General features: G+C 41.3%; 2 protein-coding genes across 2 annotated transcripts in view; one reads left to right on the top strand and one right to left on the bottom strand.

Annotated features, from left to right (window-relative positions):
• Positions 1-1,118, bottom strand: part of ERCC8 (ERCC excision repair 8, CSA ubiquitin ligase complex subunit) — a 29,430-nt gene extending 28,312 nt beyond the window's left edge. The window contains exon 1 of the mRNA XM_041414583.1: positions 974-1,118. Coding sequence (XP_041270517.1) covers positions 974-1,050 — 77 coding nt within the window. The 5' untranslated portion in view covers positions 1,051-1,118. The remainder of the gene's footprint in view (positions 1-973) is intronic.
• Positions 1,119-1,181: 63 nt separating this feature from the next.
• The window catches only part of NDUFAF2 (NADH:ubiquinone oxidoreductase complex assembly factor 2), a 58,694-nt gene continuing 38,649 nt past the window's right edge, over positions 1,182-21,226 (top strand). Inside the window, exon 1 of the mRNA XM_041414585.1 lies at positions 1,182-1,415. Within this exon, the coding sequence (XP_041270519.1) occupies positions 1,289-1,415 (127 nt within the window). The 5' untranslated portion in view covers positions 1,182-1,288. The remainder of the gene's footprint in view (positions 1,416-21,226) is intronic.

The following is a 21,226-nucleotide window of genomic DNA, read 5'->3' on the forward strand; positions in this document are numbered from 1 at the left end:
GAAAACCTTTGAGCTCCAGATGGAATTTCAGGAAGCAACAAATGCCCCTGTGGAAATGTGCTAAAATACATGACTTCAAAATGCAGCTATAAATAAAATCCACTTAAAACTATCAATTTCTTAAAAAAATCAAAATTAAAAAGTTTAGGAAGGGAAATGCTATGAAGACAATTGTCCAAGTAAGGTTAAGTCTGTCCAGTGTGTCCACTGTTCTTAACACTGAATGCTACATGAGGGCTGAGGGCACAGAAGGGCATAACTGTGTTGTCAAAATGCACCCAGAAACAAGCTTCCAGAGCTACCAAAATTAATTTCAGTTTTAATTTTTTGTTTTGTAATGACACACCGTCATAAAGTCATAAGTCACCAACATAGATCCAGAAGTTGTACGAGTAACTGAACTAAGGCAGGCTTTATTTGATTTATCTTGAAATACATCTGCAAAGTACATTCTCTAGTATTGAACAAATATCACATTATAGTCTTTAGCATGAACAGTAACAAATCCGTCTATGCTGCCACCCCTTCGCAATAAAACCGCTAAGAAACTCCCTGCATCTGATTCTTCTTCAACCTTCCAAAAGGCCGGGTTGGGAAAAGGAAGGACGAGCAGATGCGGGACAAACACCTGTTTGCTCCCAAGCCGCACGCAGTCCGAGCCCCGGGAGGAGCCGCGCCGACAGCACGGGCGGTACCTGCGAGCTGCAGGGAGCTCACTGCGCTGTGCGCACCGCGCCCGGGCTGAGCACACCGCACACAAACACCAGGGCTGCCGACCCACGGCTGCCGACCCACGGCTGCCGCTCCCCCGCCCCGGCCCCGCGCACAGGACGGCTCCGGCAGCGCAGCCCCTCACTCCGCCCCGGGCCGCCCCAGTGCGGGCCGGGCCGAGCGAGGCCGCGCGGCAGGGCGGAGCCAGGAGCTGCCGCTCCGGGGCCTCCCGGCGCAGGGACACCCGCCCCGGCCCCGGTACCTCCGGGTGCGCTCGGCCCGGCGCAGCCGCGCGGGGTCGTCCAGCCCGGCCTGGCGAGCAGCCATGAGCCCCAACATGGCGGGAGCGCCCGGCCCGCTCTGCGCCGCGCCGCCATCTTGTGGCGGGCGCGGCCGGGATTGGCTCTGGGCGGGCGGGTCCGCGCCAATGGCCAGCGGCGTTGCTGGCGCGCCCGGCGCCCATAGGCGGGATTGGGCGGCGCAGGGCGGTGGGGTTGGGACGCGGTGCGCGCTCCGTGTCCCCGTGTCGCGGTGTCCGTGGGCGGCGGTGCCGCGGTCTTCCCGTCGGGATCTCGGCATGAGCCGCGCCTGGCAGGCTCTCCGCGCGCTGCGGTTGCGGTTCGTGGGGCCTGCCAAGGAGCTGGTGGGCACCGACCAGTTTGGCAACAAGTATTACCGGGTGCCCAAGTACGAGAACCGCGCAGGTACGCACCGGGGCGGCGGCGGCAGGCGGGCCTGGGGGCAGCCGTGCGCTGCGCCCCTGCGAGGCCCCTCACCCGCCCGCCGCTGTCCGCAGCTAATGAAAAATTATAGCGGCTGAGCAGTGGCGGCAAGTGCCGCGCATCGGGAAACACGTGCGGGTTTCTGGTGCTCTAGAGCCAGAACAACCGTAAAGCCGTTCGCTGGAGGGTTTCAGAGCGCAGCCTGGACTAGGTGGGTAGGCAGCAATTATTTGCACCTCTTGGTAATTCGGAGCCCTTCTGAATAAACTTTTAGAAGCTAGAGTGCAGAGAAGGGCAGTGGGGCTGGGGCAGGGGCTGGAGCACAAGTCCTGTGAGGAGCAGCTGAGGGAGCTGGGGGTGTTTACGCTGGAGAAAAGGAGGCTCAGGGGTGACCTTATCGCTCTACGACTGCCTGACAGAAAGGTCGGCCTCCTGTCTTAGGCAACTTAGTGGCACGACTAGAGGAAACAGCCTCAAGCTGCACCAAGGGAGGTTGAGGCTGGACATCAGGATGAATTTCTCCACGGCTGTTAAACATTGGAACCGCTTGCACAGGGAAGAGGTGGTTTCATCCCTGAAACTGTTCACAAAACAACTGGACGTGGCACTTACTGCCATGGTTTAGTTGACATGATGGTGTTTGGTCATAGGTTGTACTTGATGGTCTCAGATGTCTTTTCCAACCTAAGTGGTTGTTTAATTCTGTGAAATTAATTCTTACATGTACATTTATCCCACTTCTGTAGAAAATAATTTTCTAGGTTTCTGCCCGTGTTCCAGGAGCTTGGATGCCCTTATTCTGTATGTAAGGAGAGAATAAGAGAATTCATATGGGAAGTACTACTGCTGTGATTTTTGTGAAAATATTACTTGTGAAAATTCTGATTTTTTTCTGTATATTTGTCACTGTGCTTTAGCTTGATCTAAAAAAACCTTAATCACTCAGCATCAGGAGAATGACAGAACTCTGAAACAAATAAGCATGCCTTCTGCTAACAAAGAAGAAATTGATGTGATTTTTTTTAAATGAAAGTGTTCAAATGTTGTTTTTTCTGTAGTACAGCGTGTATCAAAGTATTGTGCTGCTACAAATTTCATTTCTGTGACCCCTCAATTTGGATCCCCATTTTCTTCCTCCATTTCCAGTTGACAGACTGTCATCCACTTTACTTACAAAATGGACTTCCTTGTGAATGTTCACTATTGATTTAAGATACAGTGCTCCCTGACCTTTGTTGTTTGGGGTTGCTTGGGTGTAGGAGATTCTGTTTCCCCACAAAGTGATTACTCTTTTCCACTGTAATTTTTGCCTTTACTTCTGTGAATGGTTATCCTTGTGGTGCCAGTATATGAGGTTTCATCAGTTCCAGAGCAGAAGAGTATGCCAGCTCTCCCTCAGGCTTGTGGCTGAGGAGAAAAACAATTCTGACAGTAGTGAAGTGATTACAGATGGTTGTAACCACTTCCATGGGTGGTGGTAACTAACTGTCTCTCACAACATTTTTGAGCAGCATCCTGTGCTGTACAAACAGGGTCACAATTGGCATTTGTGGGCTTTAATAACTTTATTAAGAAGTTTAAAGATATGGATTGCGAAGGTAACAGAGATTGAGGAAGGTCTATAGAAATTAAAACGTGCACCAAAAATTTCTGAGGGTTTGTTTTTAAAAGAAACTAAGAATTAAAAAGTGCTGAGAAAGCAATGCTCTCTTTTCAAGTGTTGAAGAGCATTATTTGTAGTACATTAGGAAAATCTGCTGCATAGCTCACCCAGTGTCCTAACCATATGGAGACCAGTGCAGGATTGGAACAACACTAGAAAGAAAACTAGTTGTAGATGAGACCAGTGAGATGTTGTGTGCATGTTTCACTGCAAGGTCACTGCAGTGTGGCTGCACCGAGCTTTGCTGCCTGCGCTATGGATTTAGGGAGGACTGAGTAGGTCTGTCACAGTGCTGGGCCTGACGTGCTTGATCCCTTTGTACCCTACTGGATTTTGATCCAATATATTGCAGAGTGTGCAAAACAGGCACACTTGCTTTCTCTCTCTTCACGTAGGGTAGGTCTATCAGGACAGGCTGGGCTTTGTTTCAGACCAACATCCCACCTTAAGCTGGAGGTGAGAGTAAATAGTGTAGGTAGTGTCTGTGCCACTTTCTGCTTCAATCAAAAACCATCTGACATCTTTCTTTTGACCTGCCCTAGTGTTTGGCAGGGGTTTGGAACAGAAACAGTGGACCATGTGATGCAAAGAATTAGTGTTTTCTTTCTGTTTGTTGTGAATTGTGCTCTTTTTTTCACTGAACTCAGGGTCCAAAACACTTTTGGAACCTGAGGCCTTGTGTGTAATAGGGAACAGTAGAAGCACGTCAGTGTATGCAAGTGATTGATGTTGAGTTTCCTTACACCTTCATCATCTCTAATTAAGAGAGTTTGCTTCTTAAATTCAGTCTGTTTTCCAGGACTGAATATCTGCAATACGTGGAGATGTTAAAGGGGTACAAAATTTTTAGGTATATACTGCAGGTATGGCTTTCACATTGCCACAGCACCTAATATGCTGTTATTTTTTGAAATGTTTTATAAATGAGGATTTCTTCTTTAAAAAAAGCAAATTATGCACTCAAAAACTACTTTGAAATCCAAGTCAGCACGTGATAAATAAAGGCAACACAGGATTAACAAAACTACACTTCCTTTGATTCGAGTCATTATATTCTCACCAATATCCTAAGGTCTTGGATGTCCAGGTCAAACTCAAGGTGTAATGACTTTACCCTGAGACCACCTTTACCTCTGTCATCATAAGAAAGTTAATTTGCCTTCCTGATTTTGCCTGTCTCTGAGTAATTAGGTTCTTAGAAGAGCCAGCAACTTGAATAGGTTTTGTTGGGATGAAGGAAATAATTGTGGAGATTAAAGAAGTGTCAATGATGTGCAAGTGCTGATTTAACATGTGTTTTGCCTTCATTCAGAATGTTTTAATGAGTAATAGCAAAAATATATGAGTTTGCAAGAGTATTGTAATTCTCTGTGGTGAATATAGAAAGTATTGGCCTTCAGAAGTGGAGGGGAAGAAGGACATAAAATAATGCTCTTTCAGTCTGGTTGTCTTATTTCTGTTGAAAGAGAGAAAGTGGGTGTTCAAAGTCCTTGGACTGTAAGAATTAGAAGTCGTTAGATTCAGTAAAGAAAATAATGGCTAGAAATAGAAAAAGAGTTCAGAAAAATTTGGGTGCCAATATAGAGGGAAAAGATCCTAAAAATTCAAAATTAGAGTAGTGAATTTCCTGAAAGCATGAAAATTGAGACTACGTGTTTACTTCTTATCAAGAACTTTTATTTTCAAGTGGTGAAAAACCTATCATCTTGAAAGTCAGGTTACACATTCAACAGCATAGTAAGATGGGCTTATTTGAATGTAAAGATGGTTCTGTATTTAGAGACATTCTGTAAGTGGTGGGTTTTTACAAGATCATCCTAAAGTGATGACAGTGATAAAATGTAACTATACCAAGCTTGTAATGAGGGGAACATCCAGCATAACTCATTAACTCTGAGATGACTCTTCAATTGGTTGTGATAAAAGATGGGAATAGACGACTGAGTAGTAGTGATTGATGACTCATTTCAGTATCTTGGACAAATATTTCACTAAACAGACTAGACTTATCAATGTAAGTAATTTATTTTTCTTATTGTATAACATACTGAAAGGGCATTGCCATAACTTTGGTACTGGATTAGTTGTTCTTGCAGTAGAACATGGAGTGGTACTTAAAATGTTCATATATTTTTAACTGGAAAACAAATTCCTCATACAGTTTATGTGTTTATTACAACCAAATATGTCTTGCTGAAAATAGCTGATTCCATTTTCTATTGAAAATAATTTATAAAGACTCTTAATAACCATTTTAGTTTTAAACACAGGGGCCCTAAATGCTCAAGATCTGGTATATAATTTTTTCGTCAAAAGGCTGATTAATGAGCAGGTTATATTTACACATTTTCAATATCTTAATTTACCTTCTTATGTATTGTAATGATTAAGAATTAAAATGAGCACTGTAAAGTATGCTTTACACCATATTTGCACCATATGCAAATTTATATAAGAACAGTAGGTTATGAGCAAGAAGTCAGTTTATTTCAAAGATGATGTAGGAATGTTAAAAGCATGGCTTAAGTTTTAAAGTTCTCTTTATGGCTTAAGTTTTAAAGTTCTCTTTATGAGAGTAGCAGACTCAGCTTTGATTTGGTTTGAACTGTCAGTTTTCCAGGAATTGCTGGAAAAAGCAGGAAGCATTCTGTTTTACATAGGTTTTTATATGTTGCACAAGCTCTGCATTAGGGGCCATATGTGGCCTAAGCTTCTGATGCTATGAGCTAAAGTTTCTCAGTACTCTTATCAAATACCTTTGAGAAATACACGTGGCATTACCAAGTTTGAGTGGTAAATTTTGTTGCTAACAACTGACTTCAAGCACTGGCTTCTGTGGGAAACATTTTCTTCACGTGAAAAGCCTGCTCACATCTGCATAAGCCTGTATCTTGTGCAGTAAATTCTCAACAAACCAAAAATGTATAAATAAATAAGAATCTATATAAGGAAAAGTACTAAGTATTCAGTTGCATTATATCTATATAAATTGTCCTGTATCTGATTGAGTTCAGTCTTCAGTAGAAGTATGTACACTTTTTAGTGAAAGTTAGAAAGGCTTAAGTTTCTGATGAGATTAAAGGAATCCTCCATTACAGTGTTTGTTCCTCCTTGTTTCCTGTTCTAGGTAGTGGCCTGTCACCTTCCTGTGCATCAGAAGTTTAGATAATTTCTACTTTCTTTCAAAATCTTTTATAAAACACAGCTTTTTATTGAAGGCTAAACTGAAACTTTCCTGTAATGCTTTATGATGTATGGCAGAGAGTGGAAAAAGCAACAAATATCCAAAGCATAGAGTCAGAGATAAAAGCTATGGTTTTCTTCTGAGTCTGAATGCTAGCTTCTTCACTAACAGGAAGGAAGTCTGAGGAAGAGACAGAAACTGGTTGTGATTGTATGAAGCATTTGTAAGCTGATTATTGAGAACCGTAGATAATTGTACATCATATTACTAAACGTAAAAAGTAGCTTCTCAAGTTAGTTTTTCAAATGTTGGTGGAAAGCTAGTAAGTTTTAGTTGTGCATGTCTAATGTTAAGATACTAATGAAACACAGAATTTGAATATTCATTCATTAATAGAAAACCAAATTTTAGACGATTTAATTATCTTGGTTATGGAAATAATTCTATGGAGAAAGTGAAAGTTTAGGGTTTTTTCCGCGTACAGACACTCACACCACTGCAATGCCTGTAGTTAGAGGTTTGTCCAGGTGGTGGCAATGTTGTTTCAAAAAGAGCACAGCAAGTACTGACAGCTCTCTTGAGTATTTCTTTATGTAGAGATTTTAGAATACAGAAACATAGTTCTAAAATAGTTGTGTGTGTGTGTGTATGTTTCTACAGAAGTAAAACTTGCACTGCAGACTGCTGTTTTCTAGGACAGTAATTCTGAAACGACAAAACAGCTTTTCAGTCTGGGTGGTACCTTATGTAGCAAAGCAATTACAATTTGAAGAGCTCATTGCAGATTATAAAAGCGTTAATATTTGAAAAACCCATCTTTGTTTGCAGTGATATAGAATCATAAATGTATGAGAAAGACTTCCAAGTTCATTTAGTATAACCTATGACCAAACACCATCATGTCAACTAAACCAGAGTGCTAAGTGCCATGTCCAGTGGTTTTGTGAAGGGTTTCTGGGATGATGACACCACCTCTTTCCTGGGCAGGCCATTCCATGTTTAATAGCCCTTTCCGTGAAGAAATACTGTCCAGCCTGATGTCCAGATGTCCAGCCTGAACCTCCCCTGGTGCAACTTGAGGCTGTTTCCTCTAGTTGTGTCACTGCACTGGCTACACACTTCTGTCAGGCAGTCATAGAGCAATAAGGTCTCCCCTGAGCCTCTGCTTCTCCAGGCTAAATACCCCCAGCTCTTTTAGCTGCTCCTCTCCTCACAGGACTTGTGCTCCAGACCCATTGCCGTTCTCTGCACTCTCTCCAGCTCCTCAGTGTCTTTCTTGCAGTGAGGGCCCAGCACTGGACACAGCACTGGAGCTGTGGCCTCACCAGTGCCCAGCACAGGGGACAATCCCTGCCCTGCTCCTGCTGGCCACACCATTGCTGATCCAGGCCAGGATGCCATTGGCCTTCTTGGCCACCTGGGCACAGCCTGGCTCATGTTCAGCTGCTGTCAGCAGCCCCCCCAGGTCCTTTCCAGCCACTCTGTCCCAGCCTGTGGCACTGCCTGGGGTTGTTGTGACCCAAGGGCAGGACCCAGCACTGGGCCTTGCTGAACCTCACACCATTGGCCTCAGCCCATGATCCAACCTGTCCAGATCCCTCCAAGAAATAATCCTCCCACCCAACTTGGTGTCGCCTGCTAACTCACTGACAGTGTATTGAATCCCGTCATTGAGATCATCAGTAAGGAGATTCAACAGAGCTGGCCACAGTACGGAGCCCTGGGGAACTCCACTGGTGACCAGCCACCAGCTGGATGTAACTCCATTCACCACCACTCCCTGGGCTCAGCTATCCAGACAGTTTTTAGGGAGATAAGTGCATCTGTCCAAGCAATGGTGCCAGCATTTGCAGAAGATTGCCATGGGACACCGTGTTGAACGCTTTACTGATGTCTGAGTAGGTGACATCCACAGCCTTTCTCCCATCCACTAAGCATCTCACCTGGTCATAAAAGGAGATCAGGCTGGTCAAGCAGGATCTGCCTTTCCTAAACTCATGCTAGCTGGACCTGACCCCCTTCTTCTCCTGGATGTGCCACATGACAGCACTCATGATAATCTGTTCCATATGTTTTTCTTTTAGTTTCCATAAGCAAACTGTCAAGAGGCATGGTATTAATCTCTTTGACTTAAAAACCAGGAATAGAAATAAGTAGTCATGTGGACAGGTAATAAGTTGCATATTATCTGGCCATTGCTATAGCCAGGTTTGATCTTTAGTGTGTATATTGGTATATAAACTGAGATGCTGATCTTTTTGAATTCTGCATGCTGCTATTAACATTCGTATGCTGTAGATTTGTAAATTAATTATTGTGCATTTGGCTTGAAAAGCTCTTTTGATTCTTTCAGTAGAGGTGTGTGAAGAGGTAATGGTTTGAGTGGGTATCTTTTTTCTAGGTTTCTTGGGTTGCCAAAAAATCAGGCAGTAAAAAAAAAAAAAATTAAAAAATTTCCATGTGTTAGTATTAAAAAAATTCCATGTATTAGTAACTCTCTTCTGTGGTGTATGGGGAGAAAAAGTGTAGTGCTATAGAGATAGAGGTTTTCGATAGGTAGAAAAATCTTAGCAGTATTTTGATAATGATGATTTGAACAGCAAACACCTGTAGAGCTGAGAGCTCTAAGGCTGAGTGTGTTGCAAACATGTTCATTACATCAATCAGGACTGTTGGTATAGCATCGTGTCTGCTTTGTGACTAAATTCCATGCCTTTTAGTTTCATTGTTCTGAAATACAAGGAGAATTCAACTTACTTTTCTCGTTCTAAAGGAGGAAAAAAATTCCACCATTAATATGCATAAAAAGAACAACTCACCTATGTTTAAAGTTTTAGGGTTTGAAATCATGTTGGGAAATGAAAGAACAGATTTTACAGGAGAGAGTGCAAGTAGTCAGTAGCAGGTGCAGGGAACTTTTTTTCTAATATGTGTGTATATCATTAATTTCAGCACATTATTTACATGAATTTGGGTAAACAGTATTATAATTACTGTTCTGTATATATGCTTTGTTACTTGTGAAAATGTGCAGTGTCCATTTTTCCTGGTACCTAATTTGGTGTATCTCTTTTTAGGAATTGTTTGCTACTGTAAAATAAGACTGCAAATAAAATTAAGCATTTAAATTAAAGTGGTAGGGCTACCCACCGGTGATGTAATTTTTAAAAAGTTAAAATGACAAATAGCTTAACAAAAGATTACAGTTGAGAAACCATGAGATTGAAAATAGCTGAGTAATGTTGGCATGCTACCTATGGGCCACTGTAACCTTTTATGATTCTCCTGAAGAATAGAGAAGGTGGTAAAGAATTAGGTCTGGCTTCTTCTTTGTGCAGTAAGTTTATTGTGCTCTTTATAAATCTTTAAAATAACAAAGTTTCTGTCACCAGGGGCTTTATAGTTTTAATGTCAGGTTTGCCAATACAAGAACTTTGCTTTGCGGAGAGGGAAGAATCAGTTTCCTACACAGGCTCTGGGCACAGGGGTTGCACAGAAGGGAAGAACATCGAGAAATGAATGTGACAGGTTGAGAGAGTAGAAAAGATTAAATAGGGAGGTGATATCTTAAATTCTAAATGTCCCTTGTTTATGGCCATCTGTGTACAAAAAACAATATTATTTTGTCCTTCTTGAAGTGAAGGAGTGATTTGACTAGCCTCTTTCAACTAGATGAACTGGAGACACCATCAGCAGGACTTGCAGTCAGTATGAAATCCTTAGAAGAAGTCAAAGAAAGGGTGGATTCTGGCAGACTTCTGCAGACATTGGTCAGTGCTGTAGGAACTGAAAATATCACTAACTTTGGAATGATTAAGCACGTATACTGATAGATATTTTGTGTCGGTAAGAGGGATATTAATCTCCAGGATGAAGAAAAGTTAATGAAGACAACTACAAACAGAAAGATGGAATGGAAAGATACATAGCAATATGCAGCAGGATGTCCACTGAACAGAACATCCACTACAGATGTTACTGAACAAGTGATATTTCTTTAAGTAGAAGTCTGTGCAGCAGTGGGGGAAGATGTTGGAAAATTCTTTTAACTCTCATACAGTGGTGAATGACCCCTATATTTGTGGTTAGTGCTTAGTTTTGTACCACACAGTGCTTAGTACAAATACCACAGGTCAGTGTGGCCTTGTGCTAACTCCCTGTTGTGACTAGTAAGTCTTGTGACACCTAATGCTTCATTGTTAATTTGTGTTAGTGATTAATATGTACTAGTTGATGTCTTAGTTTTGAGAACACAGATAGAGTACTGGAGTAAAGAATGATAAGAGAAGTGCATCATGACCTGACCACATATTTGAGATACTCTCAAGGAAAGAAGATTCATCAGAAGATCTGGGACCATAAAAGTGAATTTTGAGGAATGGGATGTTCCCACATGAACACAAGCAGACCCTCAAAAGACTCATATCTGAATAAGTTTGGGCTACAGGGAAATCTCTGTTTTGGCACCTTCTTATCCTTGTTCTTCACTTTGGTGTCTGTGGAGTTTTACTTCTCACATATTCTCATTCTTCTCTGGTTGTAATTTTATCTGCACAGTAACTATTTTATAGATGGTGTCAGGGAGCAGAATGGTCCCCCCATTATCCAAGAGGAGGCAGTCAGAGAACTGCTGGGCTGCTTGGATGTTCATAAATCCATGGGACCAGATGGGATCCATCCCAGGGTGATGAGGGAGCTGGCAGATGATCTTGTGAAGCCGCTCTCCATCATTTGCCAAGAGTCCTGGATCACTGGTGAGATTCCAGAGGACTGGAAGCTGGCCAATGTGACTGCCATTCATAAAATGAGTGGGAAGGAGGATCCTGTTAATTATAGGCTGGTTGGCCTGACCTCAGTACCCAGCAAGGTTATGGAACAGTTTACATTGAGTGTCATCACGCAGCACTTGCAGGATGGCCAGGGTATCAGACCCAGCCAGCATGGGTTTAGGAGGGGTGGGTTGTGTTTGACCAACCTGGTCTCCTTTTATGGCCAGGTAACCTGCCTGGTAGATGCAGGAAAGGCTGTGGATGTTGTGTACCTGGACTTCAGCAAGGCCTTTGACACTGTCTCCCACAGCACACTCCTGGAAAAGCTGGCAGCACACGGCTTGGACAGGAGCACTCTGTGCTGGGTTAGGAACTGGCTGGATGGCCGGCCCAGAGGGTGGTGGTGAATGGCGCTGCATCCAGCTGGTGGCTGCTCATCAGTGGTGTCCCTTCAGGGGACCGTGCTGGGACCAGTTCTGTTTAACAGCTTTATTGATGACATGGATGAGGGGATTGAGTCTTTCATTATTAAATTTGCAGATAACCCTGAGCTGGGATCGTGTGTCAATCTGTTGGAAGACAGGAGGGCTCTGCAGAGAGATCTGGAATGGTTGAATGGATGGGCAGAGTCCAGTAGGATGAAGTTTAACAAGTCCAAATGCCGAGTCCTGCATTTTGGCCACAATAACTCCCTGCAGCATTACAGGCTGGGGACGGTGTGGCTGGACAGTGCCCAGGCAGCAAGGGACCTGGGGGTGCTGGTGACAGCAGCTGAACACGAGCCAGCAGTGAGCCCTGGCGGCCAGGAAGGCCAAAGGCATCCTGGCCTGTGTCAGGAGCAGTGAGGCCAGCAGGAGCAGGGAGGTCACCCTTCCCCTGTACTCGGCACTGGTTGGGCAGCACCTTGAGTGCTGTGTCCAGTTCTGGCCCCTCAGTTTGGGAAGGACCTTGAGATGCTGGAGGGGGCAACGAGGCTGGTGAGGGGCTTGGAACACAAACCCTGTGAGGAACGACTGAGGGAGCGGGGGGTGTTTATCCTGGAGAAAAGGAGACTCAGAGGTGACCTTATCACTCTACAACTGTGGCTGTAGTCAGGTGGGGTTGGTCTCTTTCACCAGGCAGCAAGTGACAGAACCAGAGAACACAGTCTCAAGCTGTGCCAAGGGAAATACAGGTTGGATGTTAGGAAAAAGTTTTTCACTGAAAGTGTGATAAAGTACTGGAATGGTCTGTCTGGGGAGGCGGTGCAGTCACCATCCCTGGATGTGTTTAAAAAAGATGTGGATGAATGCCTGGATGTGGCATTCAGTGCTGTGGTTTAGTTGAGTTGTTAGGGAATGGGTTGGACTTGATCTTTAAGGTCTCTTCCAACCTAGTCATTCTGTGAATTCTGTAAAGTGTGTTATATCAGAGGTGCCATCAGTGTTGCTGATGGTCTTGGCCTTGTCCACTGATGGGTCTGTGCTGGAGCTGTCTGGTCCTGCCTCTGTCAGACACGGGGGAGCTTCTCATAGCTTCTCAGGGAAGAGAAGCTTCCTGCAGGCATCCCCTCCACTAACAGAACCTGGCCACACAAACCCTATATATATATATATCCGTGATTACTGATTAATGATGACCATTATTATGGTCAATAGTACCCCAATTTAGCAGTTGTAACAGGAAGATATACAATGTAATGAAGAAATTCAGATAAACAAATTAAGCTCTTTGATAGCAAGTTTTGCTCTCTGGATTATAATGTGCTGTCCTAAGACTGATAGCAGTCAGGCGAAGGTTCTGCCTGAATCAGGGGAGGAGTTAATCCAGGAGTATAGTTCATGTCTGATTCGTATAAAGGTTGGTCATGGAGGTGTATGCATGTACAGTGCATAAGAGAGAAATTGGAAGTCATGTCTTAATTCAGCGTCTTCAGTACAATAAATTGATACTTGGAGGAGACTGCTGGCTGCGTCTGCTCTTTCTCCTGTACAGCAGACCTACTGATTAGGAGTTGAGGAAGGGAGAAATGAAGTTCCCAGGCACTCAGAATGTCAAGATCTTTGTCTTCCAGACTGGTGGCTGTTATTTGGAGCAGATGCATCCAGATAACAGGGTACTAAAGGGACACTTGCTCCCATGACCAGACATCAGAAATGATTTAATTTGTAAGGAAAAACAGTTGCTAACAGTAGCAATTATGCGGGGGTGGGGAGGACATAACATCTCCAAAACCTTAGGCAATTTTAAAAGACCTTGCAATAAAAGATAGTAGGTGTTGTCTACTTGATGGTCCTGCACTCTCACTCCAAGTGGTGCTTGCTGCTACTTTTTCAGGCAAGCACAAGGCCAACCAGGCACATGAAGTTCAGTGTTAACCTGATTTTTTTTTTTTTTTTACCTAGCAGCTTTCCTTGTTCTCCTATCAACAAGGCTTCATTTTGTGTTGAAAGAAACTAAAAAACAGATCAGCTTCCTTCATGCACTGTAGAGCTTCATTGCTGTATGAGAATTGTGAAAGGTTCAGGCAGAGCAAGAGTACCAGGAGACTGCAAAGAAAAAAAACACCTGTTTAAATATGCCTGAAAAGTTAGAGTTGATGCTTAGCAATCAGACCTTATATACTTATACTTTAGAGGTGGTGGCTTTTGTCTCTGTGTTAGCTATAGTGCTGGTTAGTGTAGTCATCACAATATTGAAACAACTAAAGCATCAGATGGACTGGTCCTGCAGAAACGTTAAAAAAGGTTTGGTATGGTGCCAACAACCTCTAATTGTCGAACTATGAAAGTTTTGGATATAATGGCTTTTCATGAACAGTTGTAATGTATCTTTTCCTATTTTTAATCAGTTAGGAAATGTTTGTTAATATCTTATGGCTTGATTATGGTCAGAATCATCTTTATGTTTTCTCTTTTACTACATAAGGTTTTTAAAATGCAGACTTTGAATGATTTTCCAGAAGAAATGAGACAAAACTTTATATTTTGAAGTCAGTGACAGACTGTCTTTTATCTTCCAGAATTCCACTTTTTGCCATTTTTGCAAAATACGTATTGAGAGAGTTCTGTATTTAAATGGCTAATTTAATGCATGTAGTGTGTTCTGGTGTTTAAACTGTAAATATTTGATCTAGGCAATATCATAGAAACACTGAACTCAAAAACTGCCAAAAATTAGACTTGGAATAGTTCAATTTTCTGCAAAACTACTTGGCTATAGTAAAATTATTATCCATATTTATTTATGTGATAAAGTAAATCTCTGATCTGAGAGTTAGTAGAGTCTAGTATTTTTGACAAAAAACAGTGGTCCTGTTCCTTCCTCTGGCTGTTCATGTCTGCTTTTGCCACTCTTGTCTTATACAAAACAGAAATCTAAATTAAACGCGTGTAATGATTATAAAATAATCAAAAGAGTAGTTTTAGAAATAAATTGTGATTATTATCTTATCTGTTTGGGATTTTTTTTCTTTTTTTACTACTCGGTGAACTGTAACTCTGTGTTTTTTCAGATCAAAATGGAGACATTTTTCTATGCTATGAAAATGCACTTGATATTTCTATCTGTGTATTTTCTTATTTCAGTAAAAAAAACTTGCTTAGTCTATCCCTGATTAAGAACCAAGAATCAGCATCCATAAGCATTGACACTGGTCCAGCGTAACATACCAAAGCTTCCTAGGTTGTTCTTGAAATGATTAAGTGGGAGATGACAGGTAGCTTATGAAATCATCTGGTTTTGTGACATTTTCATCATCTCGGATTGAAAAGACATGCTGGGTAAGCAATTTCTGAGGCAGAGCTGGAAAATGGGCTGCTCTGGATTTGTGTCTGACCCAGATATGTATTAGCATGGGAAAAAGTCCAGAGGACTGGAGCCAGAGTCTGTTGTGAACCTGAAGGTGAAATGAGGTTGACTCTGTTCATTAACATGAGTTCGTCATTGATGAAAGGTGAAGATCTCATTCATCCTTTATCTTCGCTTCTTCAAGCTGAAAGTAGCATTCACGATAACTGTTGCTGAGCTAGTTTAATTCAGTTGAAAAAGTTGAGCATGTGGTTCCCTGATTTTAGAAGGTGGGACAAAGAAAAAGGGTGGAACCTTTGACCTAAATTGGGGTGGGAGACTGGTGACTGGGTGGAGGAACCTAGAAGACTGCCAGGGGAACACATGCCTCCTTATGTAGCTTGCTCCATAGCATTTCTGTTGGATTACTGATGAGATTCTGATTTTTGTTTTGTCTTAGATTAAAACAAATCTCTTGTATGAGAAAGAAGTGGTAATATTTGCTGAAATAGGAACCTTACTATGATTTGTTGCTATGATCACAAGGTTTTGCAGGTATATTAAACTGTTTTTCAGTTCTGGAAGAAGCCATTTAACCCTGTCACAAGAAAAGAAGATTATCAAATTGAGTATTTTAACAAGCTTTATAGAACCTTTTTGCCAATGGAACGTCTACTAAAAGGTCTGTGTGATCTGAGCAGATCCTGTACAATAGTAAGATAGTGCTTCTGAAGAGATCCTTGTCCATTCCACACCAGGATTTTCCTCTGAGAGCAGGGAGGAGTTAGGAAGGCACAGTCTCCTGCAGGGCATATTAGATTTTAGACTTTTGCAACAGGCACAGTGTTTACAAATGTGACTAACTCTATCCTCTGAAACAGATGATAGGTATTCTCAAAGAGGTATAGTTAATTAGTTTAATTAATTAAACAAATTTAATTAGTTTAATTAATTAAACTGATTAATTACACCTCTGGAGTAATTAATCGGTTAACTGATTTCTGCTAATCTGTTGCTTCTGTGTAACAAGACAGTTCAGTACAGTCCGTAAGCATGATTCTTCCATGTCCTTTGGTTGTTCACATCTTCTCCTCAGTAAAAGAAAGTTGGCTGATCCAAATCAAAGTTAGAGTCCGTAAATGCCTAACCATACCAGCCTACCAAAATAGTTTCAATATACTGGAAAACCAGTGAAAAATATGCTTGTTCTATAAGTAACAAGTTATTTATTGTGTATTAGATTTGCTTTAATAATATTGAAGCAGCTGGTGAGCAGACTGTTGAAGTAAAGAAATAGGCATGTGGCACCCAAGCACCTTGCACCCATGTACAGTTGCATCTATAAAGGAAAGAGGACTTCAGCTAGTTACACATCCCGACCTGCCTCCTGAGTGGCAGCTTGGCACTGTCTCTTATTACCTATTGTTTACAAATTATGACTGTATCTCTAAACTTGTACCTTTAGAATGAAGGGTAGTCATCAAACTATCTTGTAGTAATACATTTATAAGTTATTCAAGCACATAAGACATCAGGTCTTTTAGTATGATTTACTATCTCATGACCCAAAAAGACTGCATTGAATTTTACCACTGGATTGATTAAGGTATTGTTTAGTTGGCCAGGAGAGGGAGTCACCTTATCACAGCCAGTGTGGTTCTGGGGGAGTGACAGAGTAGGGGCAAACACTCATCTTGTTCTACCCTAGGGAAAATGGAGATCTCTCAGATTATATACTGGTGGCTTTCCAATCTAAAGATTATCTAAGTTTTCACCTGGGGGGCCTACTGCTATCAATATCTTTCTGCTATTGTTCCTGGACTTTACCATGAAGAACTGTAGGAAAGTAGAGGTGCACTTTCTTTAGTTTCCCACCTTGCCACTCTTTTGGATAAGAAGGAAGAATGAGGTGATGGGTAAAGATGGAAACTGGCTTTCAAGCATTTGTGTATTAGCCATTCCTTGCTAAAATTTATTAATCTGTTATGCTGGGAAAGCTGTTATGTTGAATGCTTTTTTTGCCTTGAAATGTTCCAAAGATTTTTGCATCTTGAAAAAGTTCATTTGCATTGTCGTCAAAGGTCTAAAAGAGCAAGAAGTTTATATCTAAATTTAGTTTCAGACTGCTTACCAACATCCATATACTTACCATGCAAACATTCAGTAATCTGGTTTGTGGTACATGTTTACAAAATGGCTGGTACTCTTTAAAAGGGGTTGTAATGGAAATGCCAGTACAAAGTTACATTACCTCTGTTTATCAAAACAAAGGAACTGGAGATTAAAATACATCAACTAGCAGACTCTGTCCTCTTTTTAGGTGAAAGGGATTGTGTTCCTTCTCAAGTGTTCTTGAATACCTGTAGCTGTATTATCGTGGCGTAGAGCGCACGAAGGAAATCATTCTGTAGTACCAAGGTGTGGCATAACATGAGGGAGGACTACAACTACCTAAATGTAAATGGGCAATTAAGTGGAAATAAACTGCATGAGCTGCAAGAGAAGAAATTGATAATCTTTTAGAGTAGCACTGTGGAAACCAAAGACAGACTCAGTGTGGTGCTGTGTCCTGTTCAAATGTGTAAAGTGCAAATGTGGGTCTTCTTTATAGATGGGTGAGGGAAGGAAATAAATTTTACCTGCTGTTCGGTAAAATTGGTTTTGGTTTTTTCCTTCGGTTGGCAAACATGTCCTGAGATCACTTCTGACTTCAGCATCCAGCTTCTTGGCTCTTTAGGTGTAATAGATATATCAGATAAAATAAGCATTACTTAATGATAAAATCACTGATGCTAGATCATATGTTCTGCATGTTATCAAGTGTGAATTTATAGAGGCTTGTGGGTTAACCCCAGCCAGCCACCAAGTCCCATGCAGTGCTTAATTCTTCCCCCACCAGCAGGATTGGGGTAAGAGTTGAAAGGGTAAAAGCTGGAAAACTTGAAGTGTGGGATAAAGACTGTTCAATAGGGAAAGTGACAGCCATATATAGAAGAAAATCAGCCATCTCAGGATAACAGTGTAATTAATGGTTACTGAGGAAGATAAGTCACTCCAAATGTCCCCCCACCCCCTTACTCCTTTTTGCGCCTGCTTTGTATACTGAGTGTGATGTCACCTTGTCTGGAATAACCTTTGCTCAGCTGGGGTCACCTGTCCTGGCTGTGTCTCCTCCCAACCTTCCAGGCACTCCCAGTCCCCTCACAACCATGGCAGTACAAGAAGCCGAAAAGCTCTGTGTGAGTCCTGCTCAGCAATAACAAAAACATCTCTGTATTATCAATCTTGTGTTCAGCACAAATCTGAACACAGCCCCATGCCAGTCACTGGGAAGAGAATTGCCTTTACTCCAGCCAAAACCAGCATGAGGCTACTAAGTGGATTATAGGCATCTTGACTCATTATAGGCATATTGCTCAATGTAATGCAATAGCAGTGATGATTCCTTTTCATTTTTCTGTCAGCCTCCCTTCAGGCTCCCTTCTCTCTCCCTTCAGGTATTTTAAAAAAAATTTTTAAAAAAGTAAGTTAGGAAATCTCAAATATTTAACTTCCTCCTTACTGCAAATTCATTATCTGTAGATGCCTGTTTTCTATCTTCCATATTCTATCAAACAGAAAAAACACAAAAAACAAAAACCTTGAAAAGAAGCACCTTGTTCTGGAACTAGAATAAAAATAATTAAATTGGAAGAATAGTGAAGTTCAGTTGCTGCTAATGAAATGTATTTGTTTATATACAGTTACTTCAAATTTTTGATCTTATAGTAGGAAAAGACCTGCTGTAGAACTACTTCAGAATTTTCTGTACCGCTGAGGAAAGAACAAGAAAGCCATATCTACTTTTCTTTTATCTTCCTCTATATTGCGGTACTATTTTTCCCATCTGTGTTGTTTAAATATATTTTCAGATTTTTATTATGCCTATGAGCCACAGCAATGTCTTGCATCTCTAGTACCTGCTTGGTCATTGAGATGGAAGGATAGCTTTTATTCAAGGTGTTTAAAGTTGATGCCTAAAAGGTACTGTAGATAAATATGGTTAGTAATGGCTATCCTTCCTAGCAAAACCACAGCCCACTCATGGTAGAAATTTTATACTTCACGTCAAACAGAAGGTAAAAGAAAACTTGGAAATTATTTGTGGATATTCATGGAGTTCTTCCATTTAGTGAATAGAAACATTTTGTTTGATTGATATAGACCCCTATGTGCTTGAAGTCCTCATGTCTCAGGCTATAGAAAGGGGAGAAGGGTACAGTGGAGACTCCTCCTTGCATAGGAGTTTGAAAACAAGTGCCCTGTACTCCAAGTGTAAAATAGAAACCTTGTAGGGGGTCTAAAGACACAATTGAATTCCCACAGTTTCTGACTAGATAAGCAATCTTTGCAGCAGTGTTACAAACTCATGGGTAGGGTGGGGTGCATGCATATGCCTTGACATGGGCAAATTATGTTGTTGTAATTGTGTCTGAATGGCAGATTTAGCAGCGTGGAAAATCAGGAAGATCCTACAGAAAATATCTTATGCAGAAGGAGCCTACACATTAGACAGAAATCCTGAGTACCAGAAAGAAAGGAGGAGAATGATGGCATTCATCAAGAATATGTGGAAAGGGAGGATAATAATACATGGTTTAGACATGCGATTTTTTATATGAAAATTATACATGTATTTGGAGAAGCCAGTGAGAGAGAGATGGTAAAACAGAAGGAGGCAAGACTAAACTGTTAGAAACTGTTGTTTCTATGTATAAGATGGGTGAACATTGGTAGGAAACTCAGCAGAACTGTGGAGGGTGCTTAGCAGTAATTTGAATCAGAAAGAAATAGTAGAAGTGATTGGATTTATGTTGTGGTATCTGTACTACAAATACTTGTCTGGAGGGTGTTTGTGTTGCAAAGATTGCAGTGTCTCCAGAAGCGAAACATAGGAAGACAAGCAGGGATGAAGGACAGGCAGTGCCTTGAGGCACTTGCCCTGTAAGTACTGCAAGGTAATTATTAGCTACATATTTCTGAGAGTAGCTGTTAAAACAATTGCTGTAAATGCAGTAGTACACTGGGGCTTTTCTAGCTCATCTTGCTGATGCAACAGAAAAAGCAGGAGGCCAATGAAGTAGCATAGAGAGAAAGTGCAACTGTGGTGAGAAAGGGTGTGGTGCTGGTGTTTTTTGTTTTTTTTTTAAGGCAGTATTGTTGACAGTCTTTATAGAAGAAATGCCATGAAAGGCCAAGCAAGTAAGCATTGACAGTAAGGTGAGAGGTAGAAAAGGGTTGGATCGAATCAGAAATTTTCCTCATAATGAATATAGTTAAAAAACAAATTGCATTAAAAGGACTGAAAAGTTTTTACAAGCTCTCTTTGGTGGGAGCTTTAATGTTGGATGGTGATTGATATTTGTGATTCGGTCCGTTTATAACTGGTCTTGGAACCAGTAGGGGGAAAGTGAGCAGAAATGTATTGGCATTTGAGATTTAGAGGAGTCTCATGCTGCTATGTTTTGTTCCTTTTTTTTCCTCTTCTGTCTTGGTTTGACACTAAAGGTGAACACTCCAGAATGAGTTGCCTCCATTTATAGGTTCAACCAATCCTTCCCTTTCCAATCCAATTGGTTCAACCAATTCCACCACCAATAAGAAATGAATATGACAAAATACAAATGACAAAAGTACCAGTTAACTAACAAGCAGAGCAGAAACAGTCAAGAAATTACAGCAAATAACTGCCAGATACAAAACTGCCAAATCTTACAGACTCCTCCTAAACAGAGACACAAAATACCATTTATTCATGGTAACTACCAATACGAAATGTGGGTGTTTTGCCTCAAATTAAACCACTGTTTATTAGTCTTTAGCATTTAGTTTAAATATTGCATAAATGTATAATGTGGTATAATGATGTCAGCTCAATCTCTGCAGCACTCATTATTTTTGGAATTATGCGCCTCTTAGAAGGCAGTATCTTTCAGTTTAATTTGAACTATATTTTAAGTGTCGGTCCAGTTGAACAATAAGAAATTCCATCTGTTCAATTGTGGAGAAGAATGTTTAATCTCTGAAGCAAATTGTAATTTCTAAAACTGACAGCATAATACATTGTTTTTCAGGTTTTTTAAATTTTATTTATACTAAGGTGAGTCTTGGTACAGTTTTGATTCAGAAAGAGGTGCTTTTCTATTTAAAACTGATCTATCTGAAATTGCGAGGTTTTTTTCTGTCACTTCTGTAGCCCTACAGAGGCCACTTAAATTATGATATGTATGCAGTATTCACTAATATTCATTCTGTCTTTTTCACCTACCTCCCCCTCATACCCTCAAGCTGTGAAAAGTATAGCAACCACTGTGCATAATTTTAGTAACAATTCACAAGTACCAATAACATTTTACCCCTTTTGACTACC

The sequence above is a fragment of the Onychostruthus taczanowskii genome, unplaced genomic scaffold, assembly GCF_017590055.1.
Source record: "Onychostruthus taczanowskii isolate IOZ18803 unplaced genomic scaffold, ASM1759005v1 scaffold46, whole genome shotgun sequence".
Classification (NCBI taxonomy): Eukaryota; Metazoa; Chordata; class Aves; order Passeriformes; family Passeridae; genus Onychostruthus; species Onychostruthus taczanowskii.